Source organism: Bicyclus anynana, chromosome 23 (assembly GCF_947172395.1).
Source record: "Bicyclus anynana chromosome 23, ilBicAnyn1.1, whole genome shotgun sequence".
Classification (NCBI taxonomy): domain Eukaryota; kingdom Metazoa; phylum Arthropoda; class Insecta; order Lepidoptera; family Nymphalidae; genus Bicyclus; species Bicyclus anynana.
The window spans coordinates 11,925,289-11,943,132 of record NC_069105.1 but is presented as its reverse complement, the minus strand read 5'-3'; the positions used below and the strand labels follow the sequence as shown (position 1 = coordinate 11,943,132).

The 17,844-nt window shown below is 36.0% G+C and overlaps 2 protein-coding genes across 2 annotated transcripts in view; one reads left to right on the top strand and one right to left on the bottom strand.

The window, feature by feature from the left end:
- Positions 1 to 511: 511 nt before the first annotated feature.
- On the top strand, positions 512 to 13,215 carry LOC112049153 (probable pyruvate dehydrogenase E1 component subunit alpha, mitochondrial). Its single transcript, XM_024086952.2, has 8 exons — positions 512 to 738; positions 822 to 896; positions 1,942 to 2,110; positions 2,626 to 2,849; positions 4,227 to 4,398; positions 7,104 to 7,253; positions 7,992 to 8,167; positions 9,691 to 13,215. The coding sequence occupies exons 1-8, from the start codon at positions 685 to 687 to the stop codon at positions 9,868 to 9,870; spliced, it is 1,200 nt and encodes a 399-aa protein (XP_023942720.1). The 5' UTR covers positions 512 to 684; the 3' UTR covers positions 9,871 to 13,215.
- Positions 13,216 to 14,785: 1,570 nt separating this feature from the next.
- Positions 14,786 to 17,844, bottom strand: part of LOC112049149 (multidrug resistance protein homolog 49-like) — a 42,182-nt gene continuing 39,123 nt past the window's right edge. The window contains exon 24 of the mRNA XM_052888834.1: positions 14,786 to 17,408. Within this exon, the coding sequence (XP_052744794.1) occupies positions 17,169 to 17,408 (240 nt within the window). The 3' untranslated portion in view covers positions 14,786 to 17,168. The remainder of the gene's footprint in view (positions 17,409 to 17,844) is intronic.

Below are 17,844 nucleotides of genomic sequence, written 5' to 3'. Positions count from 1 at the left end.
ACTGTGTCTATAGAATCAATGTTTCATTGTGATAAAATTAACGCGTGTCTAAAACGATGTAAAACAGTTGTGTGTAATGGTAAGGACACAGGATTTAAGGTGTTAAATATTTTTGATGTATGAGTTTACTTCGTCTCTCTTAATAAATTACAGACAATTTTGTTGGTGAATTTAGTGCGATACAAGTTCAATAGAAGACAATTGGTCTGAGCTCTAAAAACATTAAATCATTAAAATAAATCAATGGTTAATCCAAAATTACGTAACATAAATAAAGCGTTTATAAACTACCTGTGCAATAGTATTTTTCATAAATAGTAATTAAGTATTATCTGAACGCCCAAAACGCTTCAAAATCCGTTCCATTTGAGTTTATGATTGTAACGCAAATGAAACGGGGAAAACTCTCGTGAGCGTAGTCGTTGTGATCGCTTAGTGGAAAGTAGTCAATGCTCTCTGTCAGTGTCAATGTAATGTTGCGTGTTGGTTGTCAATGTCACTTGACGGTCCGCTTTTCTATAAAAAGTCTTTCTTTGGCAGTTCGCTTTTGCTTTTATTTCGATGTTGGACGCCAGTGCTGGTTATTAATTAAACATTTTAACTCAAATAAAAAGCTTTATATTATAGCCCCAGTTAGTGGGTGATTAAATAAATCTGGGTTTCATAGAAACAATAGTCGAAAAAATGAGTAAGATTATCCCGGCCGCTGCTAAGTTGTTCAATGGAACTCCGATTACGGTGCGACAATTTTAAGTTAATTGTGATTAATTAAATATTTTTATAGTTAAAAAGTGGTGTATAATATTTCTGTGCTTTTTTAGAAAGTTGCTGCTCCTGCGGCTATCACTTCGAACGCAAAATACAGTACAAAATCCGAAGCTACATTTGAAATTAAGGTAACAACATTTCACTAATTATTGTTAAAACAATACGCAGTTTTATTTATATCTCATGTTTTTTGTATAAAATTGCTTAAACTTTATTATATTAGTAATGACATTTTATAAATCTGTGTGAAAGTTTAGTTCTCCATAAAATTATGTAACTTAACCTTCAAAATGTCAAGTGTATTAATGTTTTGTTGAAGCAACAAGCTGCATACTTGTGCTGCAAGAGCAATTTAAATAATTATTAAATTGTCACACATATTTTAAGTATGCCAATGTATGGTCCTAAAATCACTGACTTGAAAATAGAATAAAAAGTAAACAAACCAAAACTAATCTATGGCCCTATACATTCAAGAGCTATATCATAAAATTTCATAAGTGATTTTTAATCTTATTATCTCATTAATTAAAAACCAAATGGAATATACACAAAATACAATTTAGTTAAAATTGTGTTATTTAAGTTTATGTAATAAAATTAAGCAAATATCCACTATCATGCAAATGGACATGCCTGCGATTCTAACTGCCATGTATTTTGTAAACATATCCTTTGTAGTAATTCTTTGTACCGATCATGTGTAAATTTATACTCCATGTTTAGAAAACTCAAGTAGACACACCACTGTTTCACCCATTTAGTTTCCAATCATGTGGGAATACAGGGATACAATATAGTCTATGTTACTCTGTAAAAATGTAACATTCTATTGGTATAAGAATTTTCAAAATTGATTTAGGAGTCATACATCATCACTTACTATCAGGAGATATTTTTTACACAGAATCATTTATTTGCAAGAAACATTAAATTTAGTTATATAAAGATGTTTGTTTTAGGTAACAATGTTTCATCATTAATAGGTATACAAATGTTTAATTAATAAAAAGCCACATTTTAGACACTTATTGGTATAAAGCTGAAGAAGAAATGTAGGTTGTGGTGTTAAAAGTAATATATTTTTTTTAATTTTAAAAATTAAAAGTTAAAAAACAAAATGCAGCTGGTCACCCAGATATTATAAATATTTAATAGTATGTATGTTTTTAGCCGTACAAATTGCACAAGTTAGACAAAGGTCCTGCCACTACTACAACCCTGACAGCTGAAGATGCAATCAAAATGTATGAAAAACTGGCAGTACTCAGGAGGATTGAAACTGCATCCGGTAATCTGTACAAGGAAAAGTCTATCCGTGGTTTCTGCCACTTGTATTCAGGTAAATACAATAATCAAACACTTCCAGTTAAGTTGTGATGACCTCTGCCTTTGATTTGGAGGGTTTAGGTTCGAATCCAGTCTGGGGCATGCACCCCCAATTTTTTAGTTATGTGCATTTAAAAAAATTAAATATCACATGTCTCAAACTTGCATACCTGAGAATTTTCTTAATTCTCTGTGTGAAGTTTGCACATCCACATTGGGCCAGTGTGGTTGACTATTATTGGTCTAACCCCCTCTCGTTCTGAGAGGAGACTAGTGTTCAACAGTGAGTCGAAAATGGTTTGCTATTGATGATGACTACCAGTACCTTGCAGTTTCTGTGAAAAATCAAAAGATAAGGTAAAGAACTAGCTTAGAGCTCCTCTTTCCAGCCCTGTTGCAAAATCTGTTCTTAGTGGATGTTTATGGTTGAAGAACTAATGTTGCTTGGCAGTAGAAATAACTATGGCGGTAGTTCTTCCCTGAACTAGCTGTCACAAAGAACTTAAATATTTTGTGTTTTATTCATAGGCCAAGAGGCCGTAGCAGTCGGCATGCGAGCGGCGATGCGTGACGTGGATACTCTGATCACGGCCTACCGTTGCCACGGCTGGACCCATCTGATGGGAGTCAGTGTTCTTGGAGTGTTGGCTGAACTGACCGGGAGGGCGACCGGCTGCTCACGGGGCAAAGGTGGCTCTATGCATATGTATGGACGGAACTTTTACGGTGGCAACGGTATTGTGGGTGCTCAGGTAAGAAATGCTTCAATATCTATATTAATATATAAAAATTGGATGTGTTTGTTTAGTTTTCGGCTCACTACTGAGCTCGAGTCTCCTCTCAGAATAAAAAGTTAGGCCAATAGTCCACCATGCTGGTCCAAAGCAGATTGGCATTCTTCTCACACGCAGAGAATTAAGAAAATTCTCTGGTATGTCGGTTTCCTCAGGATGTTTTTCCTTCACCGTTTGAGACACGTGGTATTTAACTACCTAAAATGCACACAACTGAAAAGTTGGAGGTGCATGCCCCGGACCGGATTTGAACCCATACCCCTCCGGAATTGGAGACAGAGGTCATATCCACTGGGCTATCACGGCTCTAAGGTTCTCATCCAATGTTCGTAACAATGTAAATCTATATAAAGTTATAGTAAAATTTTTCTCTCTGCCATACAATGGACTTGGCACCCGAACGGTGAATCCATGGATTGCTAAGATATTCATCTCTTATGGGCCAACCCTTCTAACGTCATATTATAGGCGTCTCCTAGTTCTAAGCTATCTCTCCACCAATTTATCAGCCCTTGTTAAGTTGTAAATACTGTAACTAACACAACTTTCTTTTATGAGATAAATATCTTAGCAAGCGTGCAATTCTATCTTCTACGCGGTCGAAGTCACGGGCGTTGACTAATAATGTAATAATTTAAGCTGTTGTATCAAGTAACAATATCGAATCTTTTTTGTTATTCATAAATAATATTTTGTTATTCATAATAATTAGTACTTAATACATACAGGATACCTCATAACTTACGATTACTTCAAAATTCAAATACTAGACATTGAATTATTACAATAATTTTAATGCCCGCAAATTGCTAATGCGCCTAGTCGCCATTTTGGTTGTCTAATCATACAACATAAAACAGTAGGTACCCTTAGCAATATATTATAAAAAAAAGAATATTTAAGTAAAAAAAGCTTTATTTCCTCACATTTACAATGATTTTGAGTATCTTAATTAAGCAATACAACTAATTTATTAGTTTTATAGATTGTTAGTGGATTAGTTTTTATGTAAAATTTATTTTATGTTAGTATTGATAGGTTTATTTTTTGTCTTTTGTAATGACTGCTTGTAAACTGGCTGTAAAGCAGACTGTATGATCGCTTCATCGCGTAACTCGTTACGGCGCCACTCTGTCTGCCTTCCCTTTCTCTCATTAATACAGCAGCAGGCTTAAGTTATCACTTCTGTAGAGCATCCCAAAACGTTTTTTTAATTTATTTACTTGGATATGAGAAGATCATCATTTACAATCTACAGAATACCTTCATTGTTAATGTCAATAACTCAATATCAAACAAATTAGAGAGTTTGTCTTTACTTGAAGTGCCTTGCAGGTGCCTCTAGGTGCAGGGTTGGGCTTCGCTCACAAATACAAGGGCGACGGTGGTGTAGCCTTCGCGCTGTATGGAGACGGCGCGGCCAACCAGGGCCAGCTGTTTGAAGCGTACAACATGGCCAAGTTGTGGGACCTGCCATGCGTGTTCGTGTGCGAGAACAATGGCTACGGTGAGTGGTAATTTAAACGGCTCTATTGTGACTGGTCTGTCACCACCCACAGGTGTTCAAGACATACAAGTTGTGCAAGAGGACCAAGTTATGAGACCTGACCTAAGTGTTCCTGTGCGAGAACAATGGCTACGGTAAGTGGTAATTTAAACGGCTCTATGTGACTGGTCTGTCACCACCCATAGCTGTCCGAGGCTTACAACGTGGCCAAGTAATTGGACCTGTCTTGCGTGTTCATGTGCAAAAACAAAGGCTACGGAGAATGATAATTTAAACGACTATTGTGACTGGTCTGTCACCACCCACAGCTGTTCGAGACATACAACATGGCCAAGTTGTAGGATCTGACTTGCGTGTTTGTATGCGATAACAATGGTTATGGTGAGTGATAACTTTAACGACTGTATCGTGACTGTTAAGTCACCACCCACAGCTGTTCGAGGCTTACAACGTAGCCAAGTAATTGGACCTGTCTTGCGTGTTTGTGTGCGAGAACAATGGCTACAGTGAGTAACAGAGCTTGATTGGCTCTATTAGCGGCTCAGCTTGCCAAAGTTCTAGTTGTAGTGTGAATTCCCACTCATATTAAGGGGATATTAAAGGTCCATTTATTTGAGAGACGAATATCTTAGCATTCCACGGATTCACCGTGCGGGTGCCGGGTCCATCGCGTGGTAGAGAGAAAAACACCCAGCAAAGTCCAGGACTTGTGACTACTGGATGTAGGGTTAAGGAATTCCTTGACGATCGATCAACACTCCCCTTCTCTGCTTGTGTTGTTATCCCTACCTATCCAAATTTGGTAAGATCCTATTAAAGCAACTTTGGATACTCGTTCTAATATACTACTACTACTAGCTGCACTTCTATAGTATGCGCGTTATCATCTGAGTCGTCCGGTCATAAAAGTCAAAAAAGATAGGAATGTGCAGCGCGCCTACCTGCGCACCCTAATTATCGATAAACGGCTACGTTATTTTCTAACGTTGATCTGAAGAAATTACATGGCGATATTAGCCCTCAAGCTCGAACACTGATTCACAACGTATTCCTGTTTCTCAATGAATTGAAAAGTGATCCGAATAAAGTGGCTTCTCTAAATTTCAACAAACCACGTGAAATGGCCGCATTTGTTTGTGGTGTGAGCAGAGCGACAGTGGACCGAATCAAGACGGAAGTATCACAATCAGGCAGTACCTGTATACCAAGAACAAATTTTAAGAAACCACAAACCGTCACTAATATTGACGATTTTGATAAAAGTGTGTTGAAGCGAACTGTAGCTTCATTTTATGAGAATGGAGAGTATCCATCCGTGGCGAAAATTTTAGAAAAATTCCGTGAACAATTACCCGATTTTAAATGCGGCAACACTTCAATGAGAATACTACTGAAGGAGGTTGGGTTCCAGTATAAGAAAAATAGCGAAGGACGTAAATATTTAATGGAAAGAACTGATATTGTTTGTGCTAGAATGGACTTTTTAAGGAAATTGGATTTACTTAGAAGAACTAACGATCAGCGACCACGTTTCTATCTAGACGAAACATGGATTAATCAAAACCATGCAAGAAAGAGGATGTGGCTTGGAAGCAACGATGAAGGAGGTTTCAAGAATCAGCCTGTGGGAAAAGGCCAAAGATTAATAGTTTGCCATGCGGGTTCTGCAAGGACTGGCTTCGTTCCAGATGCGAAGCTAATATTTAAAGCGGTGAAATCAAAGGATGCTGATTACCACACAGAAATGGATGGCGAAACATATATGGCATGGTTTTCCGAATTCCTGAATCTACTTGAAGAGCCCTCAGTTATAATTGTCGATAACGCAAGCTATCATTCGATACAGTTGGAAAAGATACCCACAAGAAACACGAGGAAAGCTGAAATTCAAGAATGGTTGACAAAGAAAAAGATTCCATATTCCAGCAACGAAATTATTGAAGAATTAATAAGAAAAGTAAAAGCCAGTAACCCGCAGAAGGTCTACGCTTTAGACCATCTGGCAAATGAACGAGGTCATGAAGTAATAAGGCTCCCTCCATATCACTGTCAATATAACCCAATAGAATTAATTTGGGCACAAGTAAAGGGAGAAGTTGCGAAGAATAATAATACCTTCAAGATAGCAGATGTCGAAAATCACCTCCACCGAGCCATAGAAAATGTCACACGAGAAGACTGGGCCAAATGTGTTAGGCATGCCGAAGAACTTCAAAACAAAGATTTACAAAAAGCTCTAATTAGAGATCACGCGCCGCTTATAATAAATTTGGCAGAAGACGAAGATTCTGATGATGAAGACTCAGATGAAGATTAATTTTATTTAGTTAATAATTATATAATATGAAATATGTATTATATTAAATCAAATATTGTTAATTTTTTTAATTTTGTGAACAAGATACGATAATAAACTTTACTTATCGATAATATGTCTTTCATTGTTACACCCTTCACTAGACGGCTCCATAAGACCCATAAGTGCAAGCGAGATAGATATAGAGAAATGATTTATGGCCCTAAGACTCAGTTGTTAACGCGCGTACTATAGAGGCCAAGATCTTTAAGCAAGTTATAGAGAGATTTTGCTGGTAATCCTCTCGCACCCACTTCTACGGCGTACAGACTAACTACATAGCCATTTCTTGCCTAAAGCCGACACTGAAAAACATTTTCTTATATGTTCATTTATTGTCTATCCCCAGGAATGGGCACCAGCTCGGACCGCTCGTCGGCCAGCTCGGACTACTACACGCGCGGGGACTACGTGCCCGGCATCTGGGTGGACGGCATGGACGTCATGGCGGCCAGGGAGGCCACGCGGTTCGCCATCGACTACTGCACCAGTGGGAAGGGTGAGTTGTGTCGCTGTTGCATCCAGTAGACACCAGTTTTAATGTCATCATTAACAACCCATGTTCAGCACAAGTCCCCTCTAAGAATAAGAGGGGATAGCATTGCCCACCATGCTGGCCCAATGCAGATTGGCAAACTTCACACACGCAGAGAATTAAGAAAATTCTCAGGTATGCAGGTTCCCTCACGTTTTTTTTTTATTTTTAATGTTTGTTACTTCACAACTTCGGCATGTACTAATCAATTTTGAAAAATCGTTTTTGTTTGAAAGAGTATATTTTCCCATTCCCATTTTATTTTCATGAAAATCGGCTTAGTAATTTTCTTTTTAAATCAAAATAACTGAAATAAGTCATAGCCAGGGATCCGTAGAACATTTTTTACAAGGACAATTTGTAGGACATTGTGGCTGTTAAGTTGTATAACTATTAATCAACAGTAAAAAAAAATCTGCTCAGTAATAACTTTTGATAAACTCTCAACTTGTATCAATAACTCGGTTATTAAAAGTTGTTACTAACCAGCTGTTTTTTTACTGTGCTTAATTAATAGTTATAAAAGTTAACAGCCACAATGTCCTACAAATTGCGTGAAGCTACTCACGAAAAATTAACTTGATAGTAATCAGTTGTAAAAAAATTTTCTACGGATCCCGGGCTATGAAGTACGGTTCCATTTTTATGTTAAAAAGATTATTTTCGTTATAAAGTTTTTATGTGTGGTTATGTTGTCACCAGGTCCGCTAGTGATGGAGATGGAGACGTACCGGTACGCGGGCCACTCTATGTCGGACCCCGGCACGTCGTACCGCACCAGGGACGAAGTGCAGGAGGTCCGCCAGACGAGGGACCCCATCACCTCCTTCAAGGAGAAGATACTCTCCAACGAGCTCGTCACACCTGACCAACTCAAGGTACTTTTACAGGATCTTATATAATTTGCCTCTTATTAAAGTGTTTTTCAGATAGCATGGGACAGTTGCCTTATGACGTTCATAATACGAGTACGTGCTATTATCGTGAATCGCGGCAAACTTTCAAGAGTAAAACGAACTGTCACTGTACCAATGCTATTTGGAAAACACCATAGTATGAGAAACGTAACTTCTTGGCTCTCAATTCAAGTCGTCGCATTTGCAAATTCAACCTTAAACCTCAATCCTAAAGGTTGAATTTGCTCTGAATTTGGGATTTTATTGAATATTGGCATATTTAGGTATAATTTTCTCTGAATTTGGGATTTTATTGAATATTGGCATATTTAGGTATAATTTTCATTACCAATAATTCTAAAACTGTCGAAGGAAAATTAGACAGTTTTTAAGCTAAATTTTCTTCATGATTGTGCGGTTTTTATTATAAGAGGTCAATGGTTTGTTGATTTTTTTTTGTCTTGATCGCATGTTAGCAACTCTGAGGTCAAATCGATTATATAAAATAATCCAATGTTGAATGAAAAAAAAATGTTTTCATAAATAATTTAAATCAATCTATTGTTCATAGATTTACACAATAATAAGTATTTTTTTAAATTGAAATATTCAACATTCTTATCCATCGATAAATTACAATAAATAAAAAGTTACTGTCTTTTTTTTCATGTATTGTATGTGATTTTAATAAACGCAATGTTATTAAAAAAGCTTTTTGATCTAAAGGATATTTTTTTTAAATTATAATATGACATGGAAATTGATTTTATAAATAAGTGAAGTATGCTAATGACATTAATAATTGATATTAATTATATGTTTAATTGTTAAACATAAATAATAAAATAACTAGAACACAGGTGATGCATTAACTAAAGCCTCAGACTAAATACATAAGGACTAGTATCGCACCCAAATTCACGAAGAAAATTTTCTGCCATTTTCTAAGGAAAACTAGCTTAGATTTCATACATATTTTAAACTAAACTAGCAGTTTTTGTTCGTTTTTTACACCATATAACTACACAAAAAGGTATTTTTACGGAGGTTTTTAACCGACGGACACGATTTTAAACTATGAAACATCGATTCTTTAAAGACAGTGTTTATAATCGCATAAGATCGTTGATCATATACGTTGACAGAAAAATAATGTCTTGCGAGGCAGGTCTTTATCTAATTAGTCTGAGACTAAAGCCGATTAAATCATAAACTTTTAGGATTGAAAGATAGTTCTTTCCCGTGGTTCTTTCAGAAAAGGCTTTATTTAATACTTCACTGGCTTGTCACCGCTTTCAAAGTGATCAGAAGATAGCACATACGATGTTATTTTTCGCTTTTTTTTAATTTTGTGATTTTGAAGTCGGCTCAATTTTTTTGTTAAAAAGATTTTATTATTATTACATTAATCCTGGAACCGTAGTTGTATTGTCCCCTTTGAGCTTTATTTGACCAGTATTTCATTCAACTTACAACTACTAACATAATTGTTTTTTTTTTATCAGGAAATCGACGTAGCGGTACGCAAAGAGGTGGACGAAGCCACGAAGCGAGCGAAATCCGACCCCGAGATACCCGCAGAGGAACTATCCGGTGATGTGTACTACAATTGCCTAGAGGACCCCATACGAGGCATCCTCCCTAACGCGCCTCTGAAACACGTGCAAGTCGCTGCACGCAACTAGTGTAGTGTAGACGGGCTAGATATTGCAATGTCTAGACCAACGGGCTGATGTTCGTTCGTAAAACTCCCCATGTTCCGCGCGGGACGGGGGGCGTGTAGCGATAAATGAAAAATCCACGACTGATGCACGATCACTTCTCCGCACGCACGATTTCACACCGCGCAGTCTTTCCCCCCGTCGCCCGCATATCATGGGAGTGTTATCAATGAACTTGCCAGACTATACATACTGTTATTCAAGTTTATTGTTCGATACATACCGCTTGTTACACTCGTGGGTAAAGTAAAATTTTGCGCGTCCATCGTTTGTTATTTTAAATTATATTCATTTTCCACTTCTTATACAAGCATTTTTGTAAATTCAAGTCTGTCAGCTGTTCGAAAAAAAAATATCCGTTAGAAAACTTTGTGGTCATTCTTTTTGAAAAATATAAAACCTATCTGGTGAGCAAATTGTTTCGTTTAGCCGCGCTACTGTTTTGGTTTTTAAGTGTTTTTATCGAATAATTATTTTTCGTCATTTCGATACCTAATGACTTTTAAAACAGTGTTAAAATTACCTTTAGGTATGACTAAATGCCTCTCATGACTTCACCGTAACTATTGAAAAACTTGAATTTCATAATATTAACTAAAACGCCATCTAGTTTAAAAGTCCGTGGTCTAGACGCAATTTTGTGAATATTTGTTGACTACATGTTTTGTTCTGTTAAAAAAGAACTCAAACTTCAAACAGACATTGAAATATTGTCTGTTGTTTTTTTAAATCGTTAGACCAAATTGTAAAATTGTAAATACTATGAATATTTCGTAATTTTGTAGCCAGCAATATACCAGCTATATGTATAAATGTTTTTACAGCATCCGGCAATTTTTACAGCAACACTATAGCCCGTTTATACTCCGTCACTTTACCGGATACCATCTAAAATTAATTGCAATTTTGTGAGTAATGTACCGCTATTTACTCGAACCTCAATTCCTCAACGATTAAGAGGATGGAATGACATTTGCAGGGTGATTGATTCAAATCCCACCTATTGTGGTACATATTTTAATAATTAAATAAGTTTGAGAGGCTTGAGAGTTTAGTCTTATTAAAACACGATTTAATATTCTTGAAAATCGCTGAACTAATTTTGATAAATCTTAGATGGGATTATAGATGGGTGAGTTGCGGTACGTGGGTAATATTAAAAATACAGATATATATTAAACATTATATATTTAGTACGTATGGATGCAAAAATGTGCATTGCAATTAGTTGACACCAAGCAAGCGAAAGATTCTTAAATATCAAAATTTAAAAAAAATATCCACTATTTATGATTCGAATAATACCTAATAGAGTGAGGAAATCAAAGTTTGACACGTTCGAAATTCAAATTACAAACATGTGGATAAAGTAGAATTTTGAGCGTCGATTTCGAGCTACAAAGTAATATTTTACGTGCTAGTGCGATGAAAACATTTTGCAACTATCACAAAAAATATTTGATGCGATATAATATATTTCATCTTACTATGTCAAGTATAATAAATTAAAATGTTCGTCACATTTGAAATTCGAATTACAATCCACACTTGTGGATAAAGTAGAATTTTTCGCGTCGATTTCGAGCTACAAAGAAATATTTTACGTGCTAGTGCCATGAAAACATTTTGCAACTATCACAAAATATAATCGATGCGATGTAATATTTTACATCTTACCATAGCAAGGAAATTAATTAAAATGTTCGTCACGTTTGAAATTCGAATTACAATCCACACTTGTGGATAAAGTACAATTTTGTGCGTCGATTTCGAGCTACAAAGCTATTTTACGAACTAGCGCGATTAAAAAATTTTGCAGCCATCACAAAAAATGATTGAAGCAATTTATTTAGTAAATGATTAAAAGGATTGAGTTGCCATAAACCGGGGACTTTTCATTTATGAGTCGTCGGCTTGAAAACTAACAGTTACAAAATCAGTACGCCTAGGAAGCAACAACGACTTAATATCTTGTCTAGAGAAAGACATATAGTCTAAGAACCGGCATTAGAAATTTATACCCTCATCTGTTATTTACTTAGATAATATTCACGGTGACACATTTATTATTATTAATTCCTAGTCACAATTTTCACATGAATTAAATTAAAACTAAGAATAATAAAATCTAAATTTTAATTGAATAAAATAATTATAACAAATACATACCATCTAATTATTCACCCATTGGCTAGGTACCCAATACGCTGTTACCCGTCTTGATGGCAAGACTTATCCTTTGGGCCAAGCGGCTATTAAGCGCTAGCTGTCGGACAAAGAATTAAAAACCATGAATTAGATTAAAGGCAGCTTAATACAGTTAAATTAAGCATTAAATAAATATAATTTAATTTGACATATTAGACGATTAAATAACTGATAAGAGTATTTATATAACATTATTTACCTGTTTGTCTGGCAACCCCACAGTTGCAGAGTGAAAGCAGACAATCTTTAGGTTTTTAATTCTGTTGGGTATGTTAGTTTAACTAGTGTATGATTTTTAATAACTAAGCAAAAAACTAAATTTGTTAAAAAAAAAATCATTTAATACTCACCGGTCGCAATTTCACTAGGCAAACCTATTTGCAATGTGTCAATGTGAATATTTTCTATCATTTATTTCTTATACCAAATAAATAACAGATGAGGGTATATATTTGTTACGTCGGATCTCGAACTATAATATTGTACGTAACGGAATTAAAAATATTGCTATCTCTTTCATTGCGATGGGACGAAAGAGTGTGATAATTTTTATTTCGCCGCTATTTGTCGATATCTCTTACTCGTCAAGAAATATGTCATTTCTAATTAATTAATTAAATTAATTAATTATTAATTCTAGGCCTACTGAATCCTTTAATAACAAACTGGATTTGGTGTTATAGACTCCATTAGCAGAATAAGGTGAACTATTTTTTTTTATAAGTAGATATTGTATATTGTAGTGTAGTATTAACAGTGGTGTGCACTTCATACATGCGTAAACGCATTGCTTACCAATTTATATAAGTTAATTAAAGTTTTTCTCTTTTTGGCATCATCTTTATGCCTAGTGCTTACCTTGCACAGGTCACTGCACGCCACTGTATGTTACCATCGTGATAATAAAGAAATTTTATATATATATGAATAGATTTAGTAGAAGATATTTAAAAAAAGGAATCTTAAATGTTTAGATATTAATTTGTTTATTTCTTTTATCTTTATTTAATTAAAATGTTCAACTGCCAATGTATTCAGAAATGTATTTAAAGCACTTTTACTATAAAGTTTATTTAAAAAAATAAATAACAAAATACATAATTTTCTTTTATTTTTCTAACATAAAACTTTCCTTACAATAAATATCTTAATTTCGAAAATGGGCGTCCATAATGTTTGTATTTTACAAAAATAAGAAAACCAATGTCGAACAAAGGTTATGATTCAGAAACTAACCAAAATAAGAAACTAGAATGTCAGAGAATGACCTTGAATGAATGAAATTAGTTATGTACTTTAGCAGAAGCGGGTATTGACTAATTTTTAATTGTTTATAAATATCCAGTTAATTCCAAATTCAAAATTTCCTCAATCTGGGTGGGTACTTTTGTCACCGATTTTGAGGGTATTCCTATATTATATTAACTAGCGGATGCCCGCGACTTCGTCCGCGTGAAACTCGATGTAAACTTTCAACTACCCCTACCCTACTCCTACCCTACCCCTACTCTACCCCTACCCTACCCCTACCCTACCCTACCCCCTACCCTACCACTACCCTACCCCTACCCCGTTTTCTAATTATTATTAATATGAACTTTATACAATAACAATAAAGCTCAAATTGACTACGTTTTAGTTACAAATCATTTGTATGGGAAAAAGAAAAGGGCTATTTTTAGGGTTTTTCCAGCAATAATTCTAATTTTTCTCGCCGTAAAAACCATCCTTGAACTTCAACGAACATTTTAAAAGAAGATTTGGCCAAATTGGTCCAGGCGTTGTTGAGTTATGCGCTTACCAACACATTTTGCGATTCATTTTTATATTATAGATTTACTCTTTCGGGTATTCGTACAAATTGCCTCACCGCTCTCAAGCTGTGAGCGTCGTCCGCCATTGTTCGTCCGTTGGACGTCTCGACTCGCTGTTCGCTGCTCGTCTATGTTGACAAAAGTACCCACCCACATTGAGGAAATTTCGAATTTGGAATTAACTGGATATTTACGAACAATTATAAATTAGTCACTTCCCGCTTCTGCTAAAGTACAAAACTAATTTTTCAACAATAGATAGGTTCAAGAGGAAGGCAAATAATGTCCGTTGTGTTTGCTTGGCAATAGTATTCGTGCCTTCGATAAAACCACCAAATCTACGTGGTTTGAACGTTTGGTAGAATGGTTATATTAATGTTCGCGTATAGTTTCTCTGTGTTTTCGACTTATTTATATTATATCTATCTAATATATAAAATTCTCGTGTCACAGTTTTCGTTGCCATACTCCTCCGAACGGCTTGACCGATTTTGATGAAATTTTTTGTGCTTATCCGGTATCTATGATAAGGCCAACATCTATTTTTTATACTCTTAATTATGGGCAGGGTAGGGTAGAGGTAGTTGAAAGTTTGCATCGAGTTTCACGCGGACGAAGTCGCGGGCGTCCGCTAGTACTAATATATAAAGCTGAAGAGTTTGTTTGATTGAACGCGCTAATCTTAGGAACTACTGCTCCGATTTGAAAAATTCTTTCAGTGTTAGATAACCCATTTATCGAGGAAGGCTATAGGCTATCCCCGTACTCATACGGGAACGGGAACCACGCGGGTGAAACCGCGCGGCGTCAGCTAGTTCTTAATAATATTTAAGGGATATTGAAATAAAACGATATAATATAGGTAATCAATTCCACATTATATTTCTATAGTACCCCACTAATTACAATTAACGACTAGTTAAATACATTCGCAAAACGCGTCTTGGTTATTAGAAAAAATACGTTTAAAACCATCACAATCACATTGTTTGAGCACGATCAATGGCTATAGTACAATTGGCTAGAAATGCTTAAAAATTAAGGTATAGTCCGCGCCAAACTTACGAGTCCGATTTGAACATGAAGTGTGAGGTTGCGCAGTTAATAGCCTGGCCTGTAGCCTTGTAGCACCTCGATTCTCTATCTACAATCGCAAACGCATCGAAAACTAAACAAAATATATGGGAATGACAGATCCGATCGATACCTAGGTACCTACTTGATCACGTGACTTGTCGATAGCAAATGTCATTTGTATGTATTTTTAATTTTCGAAGAGTGTAGTACTGGCCCTGCCCCCTAGGCAAGTACTAAGCTAGATTCTCTTCCTATGATCGCTAACGCTTCGATAACTAGAAAAATGTATGGGAATGACACATCTTGATCAGCAAATGTCATTCCCATACATCGCTCCAGTTATCGAAGCGTTAGCGATTGTAGAAAGAGAATCGACGTGCCACTTGGCTAGGGGGGACGAGCAGTTAGGCGTGTTGCAATACCAGAGAAGACTCGAAGTTTGGCGCATACTATATCAGCAATGATTCTCAATCACTCTATTCGATTTTACTATAATTATATCCGCGATACGCTATGAGTGCCGTTTAGACACTTTAAATTTCATTCATGTGTTTGGCGTAAGTGAATACCGACTCTATACCATTTCGATTTTCCACTAACATCTGCACTTGACTTTATTTCCTGCTTCATTTTATTAAGATGATCATTATTAAGATATCATAAAGGGCTTCATAGGGTGTCTCAGTTATACATCTAAGTAAAGCAAATTATTGTGTTATATTAGGCATAGCATCATTTCAATGAAGGCACATTATAGTTAACATTTATCTAAGCGACAATATATCTAAAAAGGCCTCACCATTTTTAGTTTCAAAATACAATTGAACCTGACAGATGGCGTCATTATCGCGTTTTCATGAAAAAGAAAACGGATTTGTTAAAGCGACGCCTCATTAGTGCGCTGCGTTCTGACGTAGCGTCGACTTTACTTCATGCCACATTATAGCGTCGTCGCAAGCGACGTTTTAACGGACGAGGGACAGTGCTCATTTCTTTTGTATGCATTTTTGAGACTGACGTCCGATGGGTGCGTGCGTGTTATTGCGATATAGTGCGCCATACAATTAGTAGAGGATCTAAGACTACCTTCAACGAGAGCTCGGTGAAGGTCGTTATAAATACGCTATAAAAGTTTGCGACGACATAACGTAACGAACTAATGAGCCATCGCCATTATAGTAAATATTCACTATATTTAACTTAGGTACATATTTTGGCTAAGTGACATTGCCTTAAGCGTTTAATTTAATTGACTATAAATTTAATAACAGGCATAAAATTTTAAAGCACTAAATACTTATTAACTAGTTCAATTCTCTATACAATAACATAGCATAATTATATTTATATATCTACAATCTTAAGACTATTGTTGCAATTTCCGAGTTTACAACGACGAATATAGGTAGTACATACCTAGATAGGTATAAAAAGATCTTCAGCTAATGTTTTGTTATATTTGAAATAGACTTGTACAAGACCTGAGTTAAGATGTGATCTAAGATTTCACATCATATAATACATATTCTTTTGACAATTTTATCATTTTATCTTACAATTTAAGTATGTTCATAATCGTATTATAATTTACAATATACCAAACCATTGGACGAATTAAACTTAATGACACTTTGCCAAAGCCTTAATAAACTGTCCGCTAAAAGTTCATTCTATTTACGTAAGAACTTAGTTACAACATCCATCTTCAAAATTAAGTACATACTTACATTTTAGGTACATTACCGGTCTAATAGTACCTATAAAAGAATCACTTCATGACGTAAATTACCAGGTATGTACAATTCATAAATCCTATTAATTCAAACTAACGAGAAATCGTTATGCTAGCCACTCACCATCTGTTATGCCCACATGACTTCAGCGCTAACGGCTTGACATCTTATAAAACTGCACCTATGTTGGTCGCGATGTGCATGACATTATGCCGATCGCGACCAACACACGATCAGTTTTATCGGCCGTCAAGCCGTTAGCGCTGCAGACATGTGGGCTTATCGAATGGTGAGTGGCTAGCATAACCGTGTCCTCGGCCACGCATGACAGGGGTGCAAGGAGTGGCAACACGCGCTGCTGAGAATGAATACATGAAGCCGTTCTACCGAGCGGATGCATTATATCAATAACATTTTAATCTCATTTTCTCTATGAGTTCTGTTCTTCAGCCAAATTCTCCTCGGTCTCTTCTATAAAGCCGCACTGTAGTTCGTAGAGCTTAGCGTAAATCTTCCTTAGGGCGATCAGCTCGCTATGGGTGCCCATTTCAGCGACGACGCCTTGGTCGATAACGCAAATGACGTCAGCGTTCTGGATGGTGGCAAGGCGGTGGGCGATTATGAGACACGTTCTGCCTTCGCTCGCCCTGTCCAGTGCTTCTTGGACCACCTTGAAAATAATAAAATAATAGATCTATAATAACAACTAGTGCCTAATACTTATACATTCTATTAAAAAAGAATGGAAAGTCTCTCCAAAAATCCTTCTAGCTTATTAAAAAGGAAAGGAGGAACTGGTAATATTTAAAAACATGGTTAATACCTCTACGGCTAAGGGACCTGACTCAAACACCTAGAGACCATTGGTTTGAATGCTGACAGTTTATGTATTGTCGTACATACTTCAATGTTTACCACTATTTGTGTCAAAAGGGCTAAATACGTCATATTTAAAAAATATGGCTAATAAAAAAACGAGTGTGCTGAAAAAAACACACAACTGAAGAAAAACTTCTCTAGGACTCCCTCGCAACGTTCGTTCCCCTTGCGCGATTACACTTTTCGTAACACATTCACCAGCTTACTTCCCAAGACTTTCCAAGTCA